The 21,588-nt window shown below is 41.8% G+C and overlaps 1 protein-coding gene across 1 annotated transcript in view; it reads left to right on the top strand.

The window, feature by feature from the left end:
* The first annotated feature begins 1,946 nt into the window (after positions 1-1,946).
* UST (uronyl 2-sulfotransferase) overlaps positions 1,947-21,588 on the top strand; it is an 813,325-nt gene continuing 793,683 nt past the window's right edge. Inside the window, exon 1 of the mRNA XM_069235183.1 lies at positions 1,947-2,465. Within this exon, the coding sequence (XP_069091284.1) occupies positions 2,171-2,465 (295 nt within the window). The 5' untranslated portion in view covers positions 1,947-2,170. The remainder of the gene's footprint in view (positions 2,466-21,588) is intronic.

The raw sequence follows: 21,588 nt of genomic DNA, 5'->3' as shown, positions 1-21,588 counted from the left end.
CAGTCATAAAAGGCAGCTATAAAACTGCATGGGAAAAGGTTTCACCTCATTCATTTCAGTTTAACATCTAAATACAGCAATCAGCAACTGAAAGGTGACCTGTCTCTATCAACATAATGCCTGCTATTGCACAGCACATGTGTGGTAGAGTTTTTGTAATATTTGATCTGTTTGAGCTAGAAACAAATATTTTTGTTAAAATCTGCAAATTATACAGATGATGTGGGATTATTTTGTAAGTGTGACGAATCCATAACTATGCAGAAAACGCCATAGCGGCAGAATCACAAATTTCCATTGCCATAAATATGGTCATACTCCCCTAAAGCCACTTCTGGTCAATTATTTCTTAGGGCCTCTTTGCAAGTGTAGCGGGATTCTCAGTGCAGCAATACCGTGTAATAGTGAATTTGCCACTGAGTGAAAAAAGAATAACCGTCTGACGATTATATTCAAGTTACTCATAATGAGGGCCTATTGTTTAACCCTCGTTCCATAGACACAATAATAACAAAGCAGAGGTGACAGATACTAAACATTATCATTCCTTGTTTCTGGGACTCCCTAAACCTGGAATTTCATATCCCTAGCCTCGTGTAATTGAGGGAAGTTTGGAAAACTCACCTCTTCTAACCCGCCTCTTAATAATACCCCGCTCACTGCCCCAGGTCTACCAAGTAAACAATGTAACTTTTCCAGAACTGGTTAATGCTCTCAGTCTCAAATGTGAAATCCTCACTCTGGACAGATTAATGTATCACAAACAACAATGTAACTTTCCATGCAACCCTGTAACCATGATGCTATACCTGTTTTAGATCCAAGAAGCAATTAACTTCTGAGTTGCCTACTATGCAAATAACGAAATAAAAACAAACATAACTATAGTGTATGGTCCAACACCTACATGCCACAACTGGATCTAACAGAAACCATTTATAACGGGTCAGTTGGGATATTACTTAAAGGATAGTTGCTGAAAAAGACTGGTTGTGAATTTTGAGGAAATAATCTGAGCTCTTCAGGCCGAAAAAACAATTAAATTAGTATTTAACGCTTTGGATGAAGACAGTATTTATGCCTTTCTCATGTGCTTCTTTACTTTTATATTGTATTGCAACATTTATATAGCACTTACTAAACCTGTGTAGGGGACCAAAGACCTTGCCCGCATGGGCAGCAAGCTACTCCATACAGGTTGTGTGGTTGGAAATATGTTGTCTTTTTTAGGTCCTATGTAGGAGGTGGTTCCATGTTGTGCCTGAGGACCACCGAGGTGCGGTTATTGTCTTATAGTGGGTACACCTAACGAGGTCATGGCTTGAGGAAGTGTGCTATGGTCACATAACCATTTGTAGGATTCTGTTCTTGCTGTCCATCTGTACATTCACCCAGTGTAAGAATGTAATAATAAACAAGCATTGGAAAATCCAGTAGGTCTGCCTTGGCTGTCAGAAATTTAGATTTGTCTATGCTTGTTTTGTCATTTATATTTTTTACAAGCCTTTCTTGTTGGGAAAGGTATGGGGGGAGGAATAAAAATATGAATGCTGCACTAACAGACCAGTGGATGAGGACGACTAACTGAAATCCTATTTAAGTATGTTATTCATAATTTTAGTAAAATAATTTTAGTAAAATCAAAAGGCCTTTACTAAATGTATTACGCAGATCCTTTTAGCAAAAACAAGCGGTCTTGGATAGCGCCATGACCTAAATATGCCCTGACAGACAAAACATCAGTCAAAAGAAACACAAATAATTAGGGACACCACAAGAGGTCACTGTTGCGGAAATAAAGAGAATGCGTTGAGGAGGGGGTGAGGTTAAAAGGAAAACAACTTTCTTCCTACTTGCAGAAAACCAAACCCATGGCAAAAAAAGACAAAAAAATGTAATACGACACCAGAGTTAAAATGAAAAAAACAGTGGAGCATGGTGTCTTAGATTAGGAGCCTACTAGCGCGGCTGCAGAGCGGCGGAATTCTCAGTCAGGCGACTGCACAAGAAGCAGAGACTTGCGCTCTCTGCCAGCCTGTGGAGGAAAGGCTGCAGGGGCGAGCCTAGAGCCCCAGCACGCTGGCCATGGCCAAGAAAGTCTCCTAAGAACCAGCCTGCCCAACTTTTCCAATGAGCAGGACGGGGGCTCTGTGCTTTCTCAGGCGGATGGATGCCCTCTTCCTGCCAGTCTCTGTCAGGACGAGATATAATGAAGAACAACCCGAACAGTAAAAGCGGTGGAGGCAGCAGCAATCACAAGGACTATGCCCCGCACAACCACCACCACCGCAATCATCAGCACGGGGCAGACAAGAAGGGCTGGTTCTCCGCAGCGTGCCTGCAGTTCTCACTCCGGGATTATGGCTTCTGCATGGGGACCCTGCTGCTGTTCTGCCTGGGCTCGCTTCTCTTCCAGCTCAACGGAGGACCGCCGCAGCTCCTCATAGACATGCGACGGTATCTGGGTAAGGAGGCGCTAAGATCCTGTCCTGCACTTTGAAGCGGAAACCTGACGCGTGTGTGTAAGGGGAGGGCGTTTAGATGAAAAACATTTGTGGCAAGTTTGTGAGGAAAACTTCAAAAAAAAACGTGATCCTTGCGAAGTACTGGTTGTATTTTAATGCGAAGAATGTATGATTTGTTACACATTTGCACTGCTTGGCTTCTCTTAGTTTAAACTAAAGTTGCTCAAATTCTTTGTAAAAGCGCGAACGCTGCATTCATACATTGGTGTTGCAAGAAACGGATTGTTGATTTTAATCCTGACTCCAAAAGCCCCGGCTGCTGGTGTAATTTGCGAGGTGGCACAACCGCAGGCTTCATGCTGCCGGCAGTGTTTTGGTCGTCCTGTCTGTGGCCACGGGCGCTCTGACATTTAACTCGTGCTTGGTTTTCTGCTTCCGCCGGCTTTACGGGGCGTGCTCTCATGTCTGAGGATATTTCAGGCGCTACCCCTGGTTTTAACCTACAGCTGTGCTTCGGCGGCGCCTGGCACATCAACGCTGCCATGGCTTGAGGACTCCTCCCCTCCCGCCGTAACTTGTAGACGTGTGACTTTTGTGGGGTTTCACCTTTCTGTGGCTTTGACATTCTTTTAGGGGCTAATGTGCACAACGGCTGTTCATAAATTTAGCACGCGCCACACAGCCTGGTAGTGCAATTCACAAATTCAAACCAAATGAAATTGTCTGACCCGGGGTCGTACCTCAAGAATTCAAATCGTGACAAGGGTTCATGTAGCGCCCAGATGGCCCCGTGAAGACGCAATTACAACTGCGTGGCCAGAGTAAACATATAACGTTCACAAACAGTGAAAATGCGTTAAACATGGGCCGTGAGGTTTGCCGTGCTTTGTACTTAAAAACGGAAATGGTTACTAATTCTAAAATAAAAAAAAATCACACACACACGACAGAGTGGGGACTGTTTAAACTGAGTGTTGATAGAATGCCGGCCTTGTTTTCAGCAGACATGAGCCGCGCTTTTCCCGGGGCAGGTTTGTATCGCTGCTGCCCACTTGCCTGCTCCGACTTGTCGGTTCCTATCACTTATTCTTTAGACTGGCTGCTGAAGGGAAGAAGATATGCCTGCTGGCCATGTTTCTCTCGAGCTGCTGTGAAATAGGAACTATGCGTTAGCATCGTCAGTGTTCTCTTTCTGGAAAAAATATGTTGCGTCTTAACTCTTTGAAAGTTAAAGAGCTGGGTTCGCCTAAGGGGGACCATGTTAACCCTTCCTTCATTAGTTCACTCAAGAGGAGAAAAGTGGTTTTAATCCTAGCTGCATCTTGGATTTCTTTTAGTGCCAGTGCCATGAATTGTTTTTCACGGGAGCCTGTTGTGTTAAACTGATATATTTGTAAGCAGTACAATTTCCACTGTTTGTTTTGCCTCTCATGTGTATTAAGTTAATATTGTTTATTCAAGCTGTATGGTTTCCATGTTTGTTCTGCCTCTCCTAGGTGGTTCAATGTCCATGAGCGACATATCCGACAAATGGTTCCAGTACTTACAAAAATACAATAGTATCTTGTCGTATGGAGTTTCCCTCAGGGGAAGTTCACCTGGAGCTACATAGAGCTTCACACAAATCAATAACAATGTAGTAAGAAGTTGGGGACAACAGAAATGAAGTGAGCGAGTTCCTGTGTTCCTAACTTCACAATCACGCTGCCGTCTGCCCAAGTGCTCTCACATTTCTGCCCACCTCGGGGATCCCCACTGGCTCCACGTAGGCAAGCACATTCAGTTTAAAGCTCTCGGCTCTGTATACCCAGCCCTGGGAGGTGCTGGCGCAGTTCATCTATTGTCCTGCCAGGAATCTTCCTTCTTCCCTTCGCCGCCTGGCCTAGGGTCAGAGGTTCAATAGGACCAGGGCAGGCGGACGCTCCTTTTAAGAATCTGGCTACCAAACTGTAGAACTCCCTCTACTCTACAAGACTGATTACCATAAACATCTTAAAACATGACTGTTCTAAATTTCGTTTTTTTTTGTTTGAGGCTTGGAGGGACGTTTTATGTGGGTCCGCGTAGCGCTGCGAAACTCTGACTGGGTAGCCATTTGCTTTATAAAACAATAGAAATAGAAGCGAAACAGAATGTCAGTAGTGTTAATAAAAGGTAATTAAACGCTACGTCATCAGGCAGTGGGCACTGAAGCAGATCTATGTCACATTTAGTCAGGTGCAATCAGGCACACCTGTAGTCCTTCAATATTCCTTTTCTCCCACAATTTTGACATGGGCGTCTGCAGAAATGTTTTCAGGGGAGGGTCCCGGACTGTTTTTGGCAGGGGCCGCACCCATACTAGTGCATGCAGCATAACCCTAGAGCGGATGTAGTGTTACACTGCTCTGTGAGCCTGCACACCAGGCTGTACCTAAATCAGGGGATTGGGGGGGGGGGGGGGGCAGCGCCCTGCCTCGCCCTCCCCTGTGGACGTCCATGAACATTGATATTAGTTGTGGAGAGAGGCTCTCATGTGGCTAGGGCTGGGTGGTCACGCACCTCTGGGTTCACAGTTCCTCAACACTTAACACAGTTTATCTCTGAGGTACGCAGAGTGACCAGAATTTCAAATATATAAAACACACGGGAACCTGCCTATGACATAGAAGTAGGACTATAATTGGCAGCAACTTTGACCACAGGAGTACAGTGCCAATACGCCGCAACATAGAACTATAATAATACAAAGCGCTGAGATATTGCTACTTAAAAGCTTTCCTTTGAAACCTAAGACCTAGACAACCACTTAACAAGAAACAGATACGAGACTGTCATTTTCATGGGAAGCACACAGGGAATAATTAATGTACAGTTACGATTCGTTTTATATTCGCCTATTTTAGCAAACACATGGAACTCACTGTGTGAGTGAAAGGTTTAGCGTTGCAAACTCGGGTCATGGGGTCCTGATGAGCAATGGTGCCATCTGAAAACATCATTTTTGTACAGATGTCATTCTTAGGTGGACTTATTGGCACAAAAACGCAATGTTTGAAATATCGGTTGCGTAAAATGGCACATGACATAAAAGTTTGACATACTGTGACGTGATATCCGATATGTCAGATGTCTAGCTCGGCTGGTATCCTTTCTCTCTGAGTGACTGCAACAAGGCAGCAGTGAGATGGTGAAGAGATGCTCTCCTTCCTACGTTGTTGATAAACCAAGTTTACATGAAAGGGTCTGATGCAAGCAGATGTATGAGCAGGGGCACTGGAATTATGCGGCATAATGCAGCACATTTTGTGATAGTATTAACTCATTATTTTGTTATTTTTACACATGATACCACTATCTGGGCAAACGTTTCACCTCATTAGTACCTGCGTCACCCCCAAATACAGGAAGGAACAACAAAAACATGACGTCAGCTTTTGCGAAGGGCCTTTCACTAAATGTGTCACCACATTTTTTAGTAAATTTTGATCAGTTTGAGCTAGAATTTTTTTTTTGTTAAAATCTAAAAAGATGATGGATTAGGTGACAAATCCATACTTATGTGGAGAACGCAGCATCCGCAAGATCGCATAATTCCAGTGGCCCTGCGTATCAGCAAGACTCTCATCGTAGGTTTCCTATTTCCCTGATTTTTTATCGCAAAACCTTAACATATATATGATTTGGAGAAAATTGTATTTGGAGAACTATCTTGGCACACTGAGGTAAATATCCAAAAAGTGAGACTATCCGAGCAAATCCGGACGTTCGAACTTCATAGCCTGAGTGCCAGCACAAAGCACATCAAACGTTGGGTCCCTAGGATTTGAGTGCCACATTAAACTTTGCAAAGGATCCACTGATTCAATTGAAAACAAGTTGTTTGGAAGTGGGCATGGCACCCAGTATTGAGGCATTTTTTAACGTTTCTGCTGCATTTAGCCATGATTATTTTTTCTTATTTTATTGGTATCTATCAATATTTGTTTTTGATTATTGAGAAAATTAACTGGCAAATTGTAAAGCTCAATGTTTATTAAACCGAAAAATTACACTCACACTTTGATATCTCTAGGGTTTAGTCCGCTATGTGGCTCTCTACATAACACAATACTTGTCTGAAAATATTAGCATTACACTACTAGCACATCTTCAGGTAGTTACATTTTATTAGGGCATCGTATTGTTTAAAGTCTATTTACTATCGTAATGTGCTGCATTGGGGCTGCTTGCCACGCTTGAGAGCTTTGGGAAACACTCAAAAGAAGGTCTGATTTCAAAATTCTAGATTTGTAGCTTTCTAACTGCACAGAAAAGAATGTTCTTCTGTGTGTGTTTCTGTTTCAAAAAGTGATCAGAAGTAACTTGAACATTTAGTGATACTAAATAAATACTGAAGCAAAAGCCCACAGTGGGATTTGTCTTCCCAAAAAGAATGGTAGATTTGAGCACATGCTTTAGGTCGACGAGGAGGTATCTTATATTTGCGTCATGAGTGAACGTGTGAATGTATAACTTGTTTATTGCCTCACCAGGGGCTTCTGGGACAGAGCAGACATTTTGGGGGTTATTCTAACTTTGGAGGAGGTGTTAATCCGTCCCAAAAGTGACGGAAAAGTGACGGATTTACCACCAGCCGTATTACGAGTCCATTATATCCTATGGAACTCGTAATACGGCTGGTGGTATATCCGTCACTTTACCGTCACTTTTGGGACGGATTAACACTCCTCCAAAGTTAGAATAACCCCCTTTGTCTTACTGTAAATGCTGGGTGAGATGCTTGTCCACACACATGATCCATGAAGCGTAAAACACATTTTTAGATTTGCGTGTACATTTTGTTTAATATAGGGAACAATGGGAGACAAGAAAGAAGGAAACTGATTTGGTAAGCCCTACACTCATTCCATTATAAGGACCATGTTGCGCCTGAAATTATGTGTGAGAAAGGAGCCTCCTACACAGTATGAGGACTACTTGCATCATACCTTAGAGCCCATCAGGTGCAGCTACACATAGATATCTCCGTAGTAGGTGCCAATCAGGTGCCCTTGTCACTGCCTTGGGACCCTCTTGACTCTTGCACTGCATAGGGTTGACTGGCCACCAAGTCAGACTGACCTCTCTGTGTCGGACACCTTGTGTCCAATAATTACAAGCTTTACAGTGACAATGTGGTTGATTTGACAGAAAAAGTGGTCTCCTTCAAAGATGGGTTGATATAAAAATAAGAATTTCTGATTGAAACTTTAACTACGTGGACTTGGATTGTCTAGAGACAATAACTGAACATTTTAGAAATACCAAAATAAAGGAAGTTAAAATAGTACAACCCTTTTGTGGGTATGAAAATAGTAGTCATTCCGCGTACTTCAAAAAAAAGTTTCACACATCATTTTCTTTGGAATAGAAAGTACTGATTTGAGGCCTTCATTTCTGCTGCTCTCCAGTCACAAAGAAGAATGATTGGAACTGACCTCCATCTTACATACAATTTCAGTTGAGGCTCCCCTGTGCCGCACACAGATCTAGCCACCTAATTGGCTATTGTGGTTGTCTGTAGCTACTTATGAAAGGCTGTTATTAGTGCCAGATACGGTTCTCCAGAGGTGGCAACAGTGATTCATTTGATTTCTTTTGCTACCTCTGAGCTCCCTAGATGCACGGCTTCCAGAGGTCCATCTCCAGAGTCTCAATTACCCTTTGGAGAGCAATTCTGCTGATTTTGTTGACCATTGTTAACCATTCCTTCACCCAGGGAACTAGCAAGGAAGTCTGAGCCAGGGATTGAGTGTTAGAGTAACCAAGGGTAAAGTCATTGTTTATGAATTTATGAATCAGCATGATTTTTAACTTGTTACCCCATTTTCCCTCTTGCAACTCCTAAGCAGTCTTGTTATGCTTTTTTTTATAAGAGTTTAAAATTATTTATTGTTGTTATACGTCTAGCACTATTTGTATATCCCCTTCATGTGTTCATCGGGCTCAAGACTGTGGCTTAACTTCCTGTGAAGTCATTTGTATCAAAGGTCAAAGACTGACACTTCTTCTCATGTCACTTCCACGTTCTATGTGATTTCGGAGAAGTGGCTAGTTCCCATCAGTTTAGTCATTATTGATGAATATGAGTGGATCCAGCTGTCCAGTGTGCCTCATAAATGTTGGAATTGAATATCTGCTGAGCACCCAGAGTATACAAAGCTTTGTGTCAAAGTAGGCATTGCTCAACTGTGCTGGTGGCTGTAGGAGCGTGGGGCATGAATTGCAAGCATCTTTTTTTTTTTTTTCTTCTTTTTTTTTTTTTTAGAAAATACTTCTTACAGTAAGAAATGCTTTAGTGTTTTTATGGAGGACTGGGCTGCGGGTTTTTAGCAGAAATATATTTACAGCCTTGTTTTGTATACACAAGTAACATTTATCATGTCACTGGATAATTCATTGCTAATGCATTTTGGGAGTACATGCATTTGGAGAGTTCATTTTAAATTTGTATTATTTGTATTGTCGATCGCCTACTTGCTTCCAGCCTTTCATTGCTTACAGAGAACCATTCAGAGTTCAGCAGTAAAATGGGGTGGTAATTTCAGGCTCAGTGCTGCAAGCTCCAGCTGATATAACTACCATTCACCAATGGTTTTGAGCTTAAGTTCCAGAATGGGGAATAACATGCAGGACCCAGAATTTCCGAGTCAATTGCCTTGTTTTCCACGAACTCTTGCCCCTTTTCAATGACATTTTCTACCTACTGTGCTCACAAGCGCCACCCAATTAAAGCTGAGAGTGATCACCCCAGGTGTCTCAATTTTTGGGGAAAAGTCCTTTTCGCAGCACCTCATGATCTCTCTCAGTCGAAAAATAAAATTTTACAGCACAGCTGTGTCTGTGGCTCTAGCTTATACCTTTAAGAATGGAAGGACCTTGAAAAACGGTTTTGTAAGTGAATGCCAGGAATTCTGGGCATTGTGAGGGGCTGAGGGCCTGATTACGACCTTGACGAAGGGGATTACTCTGTCACAAACGTGACGGGTATCCTACCCACCATATTACAAGTTCTATTATATCCTATGGAACTTGTAATACGGTGGATGGGATATCCGTCATGTTTGTGATGGAATAATCCCCTCAGCCAAGGACGTAATCAGGCCCTTAGTCTATGAATTGAGTACTCAGCGTCAGGTGATAATAACCACCTGACTCTGACTCACAGTCAGCAGAGTAGCAGCAATCAGTGAAATATGATTTGTAAACAAGACTGACCTTCATAGATTTTTGTACAGTACATCAAAGGGACTTTTCATGTCTCTGAATGTGGAGTATCCAAGATTTCCCACTCAAAATTATCCCTTTTTGTTCTTTGGTTCACTGTGGATGTGGTGTTAGATATTTATGATGTTGAAACTCGTCTCCTTTTGAAGAATATGCACAGGGCCTTGTTTGGGTGTAGATTGTGCACATAAAGGACCCAAGTGAGTGAGTATGTTTAGTCCATAGAGTGCTAAGTTCTTAGTTGGGCTACCAAATTTTCTTGCAGCAGTTTCTTCCCTTCCACAGAACATACAAGCATTATAACACTTTAAGACTAAGCACTTAATACTGATCCAGTTCCAGCACTTTTTGACCAATAACTGCGAGAAGTGGCAATACTGAGCACTGCAAGTATGTTGAAGTGCGAGCAAGTAGATCACGTGCCACAACAGAAAAATGTAAACATGTTATAGTTATCAGTATTTGTCATCAGTGTTTGCAGAAAGTCAAATTCACCATTGGGAGGTATAACAGAAGACTAGAGGTCGAGTTACTAAAAATAGTGCAAATCAGCACACTGCATAGTTGCAGTAGGCATAGGTACACACCATTCTGTAAATAGAGGCAGGATAAATGTGGCATCTGTGGCTGAGATTTGTTCACCTATTCCAAACTATCACTTTTGTGCTTAGTGAGTCTCGCTAAATTGCAGCTATGTGCTCAGGGCCGCTGAAATTATGTGGCAGAGAAGACCAAATTATGCGACAGGGGTGACTAAATTATGCTACAAGAAAAGGCAAGTTAGGCAGCATAATGCAGCACAATTTTTTAATAGCATTGTTTCCTTATTTTGTAATTTTTACACATGGTAATACTGCCTGGGCAAAGATTTCATCTTAGTGGTACCTGCTCCTTTTTGGGACAGGGAGGGCCAAGTTCAATTGCATAAATTTAATCCCAGTCAAGACAGACAAACTAAAAGGCTAAAAAGCAATTGACTGGTATGCGGCCCACAGTGATTTCGCTTGGATTAATATAAATATTCTATCCATCAGGTTTTGCGCAGTCCATTTACAGACAAAAGGCAGGCAATGCATATGTGTGGGATGTGCCACACATAATTAGCGTAGCAAACAGTGCAAATGGCAGTCAAAACTGTAAGCATATCCTGTTTTTGGATAAGACATATCTCAAGAGGTCTCGTTTATTTTCCCTGGTGTCCGCTTTTTCGTCTTGGCATTTCTGAGAAAGTGACAGTGAAAACAACCCTGCTAAATCTATGCAGTTCGAATGCAGAAAAAAATGCATGCGTCATATCCTTTTCATATACTTCCTTTTTTACAGAAATGTTTCCTTCGGGTACTCTGCAGTAGAGAGATAAATGCTGTGTACCATTATTTAAGGAAAAAGGATACGGAAGCTTTATGTTTTGTTATATAACTGCACTAAATATTTAAAATATTTGCCTTGACATACCGGTTCCGGTATGATCAAACATATATGGTGAAAAAGAGAAACAAACATGCTGACACATATGCCTGCAGTCAGCAAGACAAACAGAATAATATCTGCTATAGTAGATAAGTGACTAACATCTACCAAACCCTGGCCACCATAGAGTTCACATGCCTTTTTTAGTTCTGAAAGTCTCATTTAACAATAGTAGAGGCACCATATCACATATAAAATGAATACACTGAAATAAAACTATATTACTATAAAAATACATTTGAAGTAAAATAACGTTTTTAGTATTTTAGGAAGAGGTCTAAGGGGGAAAGCAACAAGGGGAATCTAGTAAATGAGGAAAAAAGGAGTCCTCAGCTGGTAAGCCACAACTAAATTAGTGATCTAAAAAATATAAGATATGATCTAAGAACAGTACACAATTATGTTAATATGTAGGCTATTAGCGAACAGAGAGATAAATATTCATGGTGGACGAACATTTTCAGATGAGGTACTAAGAAAGATAAAAGCATTATTCTCAACATTTCCAAGAAAAGTAGTTAAAGGCAACAACAGCTTGTGTCTATTATTGAGAGGAGAGAACACTGATCAATAAGTAAAGTCTTATTTATGCTGATAACATACAGAATACCACCAAGCTTCATAAGAGAGGCTAGATGAGCCTTTCCTATTAAGAGCAATTTGTTGAAAAGCTATTGCTAATAACACATCTAACAATCTGGTAACATGAAAGTCAAGAGAAAATTGTCTAATGAGGGAGACAAGGAATAGATTTGAAATAAAGAAGGGTTGGCGTAAATAAAATAATTGGGTAAGTTGGGCCCAAACCTTGTACAGATAGGATAATGTATCTGGACACCAGAATAGCATAGGCATTAAATTGCTATTGGGAGAATTGCAAGACCAACAATTGGGTGAGTTATTTTTAGAAATGTTGGCCTTACTGAGAGGTGTAACATAAAGTCTGTGGCAACTGTAGAATAACGTTTGAGTAGTAACAGCAGGTACAGAAATTGTGTGGATACATAGCCATATTATATCCCAAAGTGTAACTTGCCAATTAACTCCTAAATCGCTCTCCTAGTCATTCAGTCCTGGACTTGGTTTGATGAGGATGTGAAATGAGTTTGTATAGAATAGAGGCTTAGGATGGGTTGAGAGAATGGTATATAAATTAGTATTATGTGCTAATGAAGGAGCTACATCTTGCAGAGTAAATAAAACATCCAGAATGGTGTAAAGAAAAACAATTGTGATAAGATTGTGGGCAATGAAAGGTCTGTCTGAACTGGAGAAATGAAATTGGATCCTCATTCTGGAATAACTGTGCTACCCAAATAACACATTTGTCTCTCCAGAATCTCCAAAAACAGACCTATTATTTATTTTAATACATTTATTATACCACATAGGCATGGTAAAGAAGGTATTATTAGATACAGTCACATGGGTGGAGGGGTGCAAGAATGTTTAATAATAGGAGATTCAGTAATGGAGGATGAACTGGCATTGTGGATATGACAACTAGTATAAGGGGTGAAATCATTATTTTAATGAAATCTAAACGGCCACACCAAGACAAAAATAAAGGATTCCGTGATGAAAATAAAGATTCAACATTAGTAATATATTCTTTAAAAGTGATACAGATTGTTGAACTGAGGGAGCGGACCATATACCTAAATATTTTATTTTAAAGGAGGCCCACTGAAAATCGGTTGAAGCAAAATGCTGTTTGGTAGTGTATTTATTTAAAGGGAGAAATTCTCTCTTATATATGTTACCTTTATGGGCTAAGACGTTAAAAAACAAAGATATTTCAGTAAGTAAGCTGGTAAGGATTGCTGCAGATTAGAAATAATAAGAAGAATATCATCAGCATAAGCTGCTGACTTTAGATTGTGGTTACCATACTGAAATCCTGATATTGACGAGTTGTTTCTGATGCGAGAGAGGAAAGGTTCAAGGGCCAACACAAATAATAAGGTGGAAAGAGGACATCCTTGATGTACACCGTGTTGAAAAAGAAAATATGAAGAAATTCTCCAATTTATTAACACTGAGGCTTTCAGGGTCTGATATAGCAGTGAAACAAATACAATAAATCTAGGTCTGAAACCATGCATAATGACTTCAACATAAACTCTCAGCTTAAAATGTCAAAAGCTTTCTCAGCGTCTATAGACATTTCTGCCAATAGGTATTTAAGAAAAGGTGCTTTACTTAGGACATTAAAAAGCAAACACGTGTTATCTGATACCATCCTTCCTTTTATAAAGCCTGATTGTTCTTTACCAATAAGATGTGGAAGAAAGGATTCCAGACGAGTCACCAGGAGTTTTGCAAATAATTTATAATCAACATTAACTTAAGATATAGGTCTGTAATTCTTGCAGTACCTAGGATATTTACCATCTTTATGATTAAGGCATATGGTGGCCTATTGAAACGTACCAGTAATGAGGCCAGATGAGGTATGTAACTGAAATAATTGCAATAATCATGGGAAAAGAATGCCAGAAAAATGAAGAAGAAAATCACCACTGAATCTATCTGGACCAGGCAATTTCCCTTTCTTCAATAACTTAAGCACATCTGAAATTTCAAGCAATGAAATATCTGCTTCTAAAGAATTAAAGTCCAAGTGAAAGGAAGTAGATTTAGGCGTAGAGTTTAAGTAAGAATCAATATGAGTGGACTCTTCTGGAGATTCAGGAGCATATAAAAAGTTGTAGAATTGAGTGATTTCATCCAATATTTCCTCCTCTTTTATCATGGAATGCCCTACAATTGATATAGAGAGCCTATCTTCAAATGTTGTTTTTTTGTTGTTTTAAGGCAATTAGCTAGTAATTTACCTATCTTATTCCTACCTTTCTAATATAGGCCACTACTTTTTAACAAGATGGAGGAGGCCTCTTTAGTTGAAAGTTCATTAAATTGGAGTTTAGCTTTGAGGAGATCCCGTAGGTCACAATAAAACTAATTGGCCTCAACTAGATCTTTAGAACAAAAATATTATACTTCCAAATTGTAAGGTATTTTTGTTTTAAAGACATTATTGAGGCCAATTAGTTTTGTATGTTCTTTAGCACATACTTTGTCCCCTTTTGATATATAATTGATGAAAAACCACTTGCAGCCGCACTAAACATATACCAAAAAGGTTGAGGAGAAAGTTCAGGAGTTTCGTTAATGGAGAAGAATTCTGAAGTAAAATATGTAAAAGGTGAAGAGAATTCAGAATCTGTTAATAAGGAATTATTAAATCTCCATCTACGTATGATGGGATGAGGGAGAACAAGACCAAATTGTGATGACTATGGAGTGATCCGAGAGCAAATTAGGGCTCACTGTGGATTAAATAATACATTGAGATGAGGATTTAGAAACAAAAATATGGTCTAATCTGGTGAGAGAATCATGGGATTCTGATAAAAAGAATATTCTCTCAGAGTGAGATTAAATAGTCTCCATGAATCGATTAATGCATTTTGTGAGGTGGTGGGCTGAAATTGTTTATGCAATTTATGATGAGTAGATCTAACAGAAGATTGTCTAAGAAAGGATCCATAATTTGGTTGCAATCTCTACCCAAAATAAAGTAAATATCTGTATATTGTAACATTTTTGGGAAATTGTTGGCCAGAATGTAGTGGAGAAGTGTGGCTCAATGGTTAGAGCGGCAGACCCTGAAGCAGAGATCTGGCTCAAGACCAGGGTTCAAGTCCCGCTTCGGCAGGTCTTGGGCTCAATTCCCCTTGACCAGATAATTCGCGCCTCAGTGCCTAATTTAATTCATGGGTCCAACTCTGGGCAATAGCTTGCTTAATCTCCACAACAGCCCCAACAGCGCTTGGATGCCTGGCTTCACCCTGGGGGTGCTCAGGAGTGGGCGCCTCACAGGGAAAAGCCAGGAGGGGTTCCATAGCAGTATGAGTACAGCGCCTTGAGACCCTAACGGGTGAGTAGTGCGCTAGACAAGTGCTAATTTACATTTACAGAATGTAGTGCTGATATGTGTGGGCATAGATATTCAATATTGTAATTGTAATTTTATTAATGTGAACTTTGACAGTGATCCAGCTTCCTTCATCATTGGTTTCTTGTGATACAACTTTAAAGTCTAAGGGCCACATTATGAGGTTGGGGGGCCAACTCCATCCTCATGGAGTGTGCATTCTGAGGGTGCCTGGCAGAGGGGCCCCTGCATTGCCCACAACAATGTGGTGGGCCGTGGAGGCCCCCCCCTGTGGTCCCCAGCACTGGCTTTCCACCAGCCTTTTCATGGCACGGTCCCCACCACAAAAAGGCTGGTGGAAAGAGGACTTGTGTCTAGCATGGTGGCACTGAATTCAGTACCGCTGTGGCTGACCATGAGTCCGACGTCCACTTCCCCAGGTGGTCCGACAGCCAGGGGCGCAATTTTGCGGTCCAATTGCCACGGCAAGTGTGGCAGCTCTAAGACCACCATACTAGTAATGAGGCCCTAAGTTCTTTTTAAGGAGCGTAATGTCTCATATCAGTGTGAGACGCCAACACCGAACCACTCCAACCTCATTTAAATTTTATTCCTTCAGTATCTATAAGTTAAGTCTCCTGCAGTAAAACTAAGGGGGCAATTATGACTTTGGTGGACGGAAAAGCTTGTCTGCCAAAAGTCCCAATGGGCAGGTTGTCACCAGTGTGGCCACCTCTCCACAGGACCCATTACGAGTTTACCGCAGGGTCAGAGGGTGGAAACAGAGTTTCCGCCCGCTGGCCTAGCGGGAAATGGCCTACAGCATTGCCTCCGGCTCATAATAGAGCAGGTGGAAATGCTGTAGTGCGTTGGGTGGACCAGCACCCGTCGCAATGTTTATTGTCTGTAAAGCAGAAAGTGAACATCGCGACGGGGCTGGCCACGGTGGGCCCTGCACCGCCCATGCCAAGCATCCTACTAGTATAATTATTCATTATTTATCCCTGGTGCTAAAATTACCACCCTTCCCAAAGTGAGACCATTGGGTGTTCATTGTTGCAGTAGGTCTCCTATGTGCACGCTGCTTCACCAGGGGCTCATTTTACATGGAATGGCATTCCCCTTCAACTGGAATTCAGTCAAAGACAAAAGAAGTAGTACCAGTTATCAGCTGTTAGTTGTGCCCTTAAACTAATAGGCGAGGTGAGGTCATTGTTCCATTTAACGACTTTGCTAGGATGATTGCAGCCTAGTGTTGGCTGAATGTCCAGAACATACAGACAACTAGCCAAAGGGCCTGGTTGTACATCCTCCAGTTTTCAGTCTCTTCATTATCCATGAAGAGCCTTCTTCCTTTCCTCAGTTCTGAGGAAGAGCTGCCCTCACAGCATGAACTCATCCAGCATGACAGCACTCAAGCTTGCAAATCTGTTAGCCATCCCTCAGGATGCAGCATATCTGAACACAGAACCCACGAATCTTACAAGATGACCATGACAGAGAAAGAAAGACAGAGCTTGAGCAATGAACTGAGGAAATGGATGACGGTTTACACTATCAGCCTCAGTTGAACTTCCTCTTCTGTCACAAAATGTCATTGTTACTATTATAGTCTGTACACAAGCAAAGACATGCTCACTCATGCAGACAACTGCAAACACCACTGTAGTGGTTTACTGGCATGTTTTTGAGTAAGGTTAGGATGCTTTTACAGCTCAATTAAAAGTTTGAAAAATTTCACTAATTAAGCAGCACCACCAATCTTAACACACAGTAAATGTGTTTGATTTGGTAACCGTAGGGCTGAGTGTTCACATGCTCTATGAGGAAATGGGATGGAGCATTTTGTAATTTTGTGGTATTTCTTTTGTGATATTGACTTCTAGATGAAACAAGAGACTGCAGCAGAAGATTTCTCCAGAAAGCTATGATTAACTGTGAATGCGTGACTCTTTTAAAGGGAAAGCTCTCAAGATCAGAACACAAATGACAGTAGAAAAATCACAAAGATATACATACGACTTTACACCAATTTCTATTTGGTCCATTTATTTGGGATAACTTAAACAATATATTATTTACATTTTACACATATTTCATTGGGGGTAAAGACTGTTTATGACCCCCATCACCATTCGGTTGTGAGTTAATCACAATGTACCTGTTTTGTTTTGGGTGAAAAGACATAGAATTCCTTATTCTGAGTGGGTTCATGCTATTTACCACCTGGAGTGAGCCAGTGGTAAGAGTTAGTGGGAACTATTGCAGTGTCATAGGAGGGGGATTGCACAGACGTTGTCAGCATCTGCTTAATGAGGGATGTTAAGACCCACAGCAAGGCTCCAGATGAGAATAGAGTTCTTTTTTTACGTCTAGCATTAGTCAAGGTCTTTAACCCCTTTGCTGCCAGGCCTTTTCCCCCTCAGGTGCCCAGCCTTTTTCTGTCTGTTTAGGGCAGTTAGCGCTTAGGCCCTCATAACTTTTTGTCCACATAAAATACCCACGCCAAATTTGCATCCTATTTTTCCAACATCCTAGGGATTCTAGAGGTACCCAGACTTTGAGGTTCCACCGAAGGAGACCAAGAAATAATCCAAAATACAGTGAAAATTTAGTTTAAAATAAAAAAAAAAGGAAAAACAAGAGCTGCAGAAGAAGGCTTGTGGTTTTTCCCCTGAAAATTACATCACCAAAGGATCTGCAGTGCTAAAATCACTATCTTCCCAGCTTTCAGGAACAGGCAGACGTGAATCAGAAAACCCCTTTTTTCAACACAATTTTGGCATTTTACCCAGACATACCCCATATTAACTATTTTTTAGCTTTCAGCCACCTTCCAGTTAGTGACAGAGATGGATGTGAAACCAATGCTGGATCCTGGAAAGCTAAACATTTCTAAAAGGTAGACAAAATTCTGTAATCATCTAGGGGTAACTTATGTAACTTCTACAAGGGTTTCATATAGAATACAGAACGGCTGAAATAAAATAATATTGGAATTGAGGTGAAAAAAACAGCAATTTTTCTCCACGTCTTACTTTGTAACTTTTTCCTACGATGTCAGATTTTTTAAAGCAATATACTGTTACATCTGCTGGTCTCTTCTGGTTGCAGGGATATATGGGGGTTGTAGGTTCATCGAGAACCCTAGGTACCCAGAGCCAATAAATGAGCTGCACCTTGCAATGGGTTTTCATTCCATACCGGGTATACAGCAATGCATTTGCTGAAATGTAGGGAAACCTACCAAACTGTGCATTTTTTTAAACTAGACACCAAGGGGAATCCAAGATGGGGTGACATGTGGGGCTCTCACCAGGTTCTGTTACCCAGAATCCTTTGCAAACCTCAAAATGTGGCCCACATTTTTTTTTTCCTCACATTTTGGTGCTGCAAAGTTCTGGAATCTGAGAGGAGCCACAAATTTCAACCCAGTGTTCCCCCAAGTCTCCCAGTCTCCCGCTAAAAATGTTACCTCATTTGTGTGGGTAAGCATAGCGCCCGCAACAGGAAATGCCCCTATACACTATCTGGACACATCAAAATAATCAAATACAGCACTACCTGTTTTTATTGGGGGGGCACCTGCATTTTTGGTCCTGGGCTCAGCAGCCATCTAGGGAAACCTACCAAACCCAGACATTTCTGAAAACTAGACACCCAAGGGAGTCCAGGGAGGTGTGACTTGCGTGGATCCCCCAATGTTACTTACCTAGAACCCTCAACAAACCTCAAATTTAGCTAAAAAATCAGTTTTTCCCCACATTTATGTGTGGGATTACCACACCAGGACAAATTTCCTACCACTCAATGTTACCCTCAGTCTTCTGGTGAAAATAATACCTCACTTGTGTAGGTGGGCCAAGTGCCTGTGACAAGGAAGAGCCAAAAGCATGTCAAAATTGCGAGGGAACCAAAACGGGTCCAAATGGGCAGTTTAAAAAAAAACATTTTTAGGCTGACAAGTGGCAAAGAATGTTTATCGGTATAGATGAGACAATGCTGGGTGGTAGGAATTTTGTGAATTCCTGCAGATTCCGGAGGGGTCCATCACAAAAATGTGGGAAAAATGTGTGATTTCCAGAAACGTTGGAGGTTTACAGGGAGTTGTGGGTAAGAAAATGGTGCAGGGTGCATGTGAAGCACAGCACCCTAGAATCTCCCCACACATAAAAAACAAAAGTAAACATAAACAAAAATATATTCCTGGTGTCTAGGGTTTTCTGCCGGGCTAAAAATATTTTGCCTCCTGGGGAGCGGCCCTTGCCCAAGGAGCCGCTCCCCTTATGCTCAAATATAAAAAAAAAAATCACTTGTGTCTAGTGGTTTATGGTAATAAATATAGGTCAATCTGCTCCCAAAGAGGGCAGGAATGGCCTAAATACAATTTGCCCCCCAGGGAAGCGACCCTTGCCTAAGGGATCACTCCGTATACATAAAAACATAAAGTAAAAAAAATATATATATATATATCCCTTGTGTCTAGTGGTTATAATAGGCTGATTTGCCCCTGGGGGGAGGGGCAAAGAAAAGGCCTAAAAATATTTTGATCCCCTGGGGTAAGTAAGTATATAAAAAAAAAATCCCTGGAGTCTAGTGGTTTCTGCCTAATTATATTGGGCCAATCTGCTCCCGGGGGGGGGGCAAAAATGGCCTCCCGGTGAGCGACTCTTGCCTAAGGGGTCGCACCCCTCATATTAAAAAAAATAAAATAAACACAAAAAAAATATCCCTGGTGTCTAGGGGGTTTCTGCCCCCCCCCCCCCACCCCCGGGGGCAGATCGGCCTAAAAATAATTTGGCCCCCTGGGGAGCGGCCCTTGCCCAAGGGGGCCGCTCCCCTTATGAGTGAGTATCACAAAAGAAAATTCCCTGGTGTTTATTGGGCATTTCTGATGCCCGATCACATTGCGATCGGGCAGCAGAAATGCTTGCATAGACATGAAAGGAAAGGAAAGGCCTTTCCTTTCATGCCTCTCTGCCTGCCCCCTCCCAAGCGGAAGAGAAATGCTGAGCATTTCTCTTCCGCATCACGCTGGAAGCATGCTTCCAGCGCGATGGGAGGTGAGCTCTGATGAGGTCAGCACGCGATTGATTGCTGATGTCATCAGATGCCACTGAGGTGGGTCAGGGGTGGAAGGGGAAGCGATTCCCCTTCCAGCCCTGCCCTGGGGGGGGGGGGTGGGGGAGGCCCTCGGGGGAGCACCAGCGCTTCTCCTGTGGGCCTATACCAGGATGTAGTGGCATCTCAGCGCTGTGCCACCGGACATAACCACTACATCCTTGGCGGGGAAGGGGTTAATATGACTAAAAACATTTACTAAATATACTTACTCATAAGGGATTTAAGTCAGCCAATGATTAATTTTAGCCGGTGGGGCACACCAGCACACATATTTGGGGACTGGCAAGTATTTTACTTCATCAGATATAGAACGAGATCATGAAAGAGAAAAATACGGAAAAGGAAGAGGATGAAAAAGACTCAAAAACCATCACAAAGGAATAAAGGATGGATAAGCAAGTGTGAAATAAAGAGGCAGGAAGTTTCGGGCAGGTGATTAAAGAGGCCTGAGTTGGATTCAAAACTACACAACCTTGGTAATTTTGAGTACCAATATTTATTAGTACTGACCGCAGGCTTCTGAGCAGAGCTCTGAGCACAGCATTCTTTCTTCTGCAGCTTGCCCTCTTCATCCATTGTGGTTGTTATGTCATTTATTTTTTTCCTGTCCACGACAGCTTAGTACAAGGGGCAGTAGGTCAGCCCACTTCTGCCATATACTAACTTCACAATGAGTGACAGGATTTTGCCCTTTTACAAGGAGCACATTCCCACACAAAGCAGTTCCTTACAGACCAGGGGCAATTGGGGTAAAATATGCTTTTGAAACCAGAAATATTTATTTGCTCTTAGCCAGTGTGCTTTTAAATATTGTTGAGGGCCCGCCAGCTCCCCCCAAAAAGATGGTGTACAAAAACCATGACTGAACAAAGTAAACATTGACAAAGTCAAAAGACTGGCTGATCTATTGGCTTTGTCAATGATTGTTTTCTCACTTTCCTCACCAACCTGTCCCGTTCAACAGTGTCAGCATCACCAAGTGGGCAACCCCAATGAGCATGTACATGTAGTAATATTCCTGGGCAGTGTCCTTGTGCCATCTCACCAGCATGAGTGTTTCACTGCTAGGGGAGTCGTCTAGCCATATAGGAACTGAACATGAGACAAATACAAAAACACAGAGGCCCGTATTTATACTTTTTGACGCTAAACTGCGCTAACGCAGTTTAGCGTCAAAAAGTTTAGCGCCGGCTAACGCCATTCTGAAGCGCCATGCGGGCGCCGTATTTATTGAATGGCGTTAGCCTGCGCTTGCAGACCGGCGCTGCCTGGTGTGCGTGGAAAAAAAACACGTACACCAGGCAGCGCCGGCGTTGGGGAAAATGGCGTTAGGGCATCTTC

Source organism: Pleurodeles waltl, chromosome 5 (genome assembly GCF_031143425.1).
Source record: "Pleurodeles waltl isolate 20211129_DDA chromosome 5, aPleWal1.hap1.20221129, whole genome shotgun sequence".
NCBI lineage: Eukaryota > Metazoa > Chordata > Amphibia > Caudata > Salamandridae > Pleurodeles > Pleurodeles waltl.
Note: the sequence above shows the minus strand (reverse complement) of the source record. Positions and strands in the feature narration are given on the sequence as shown.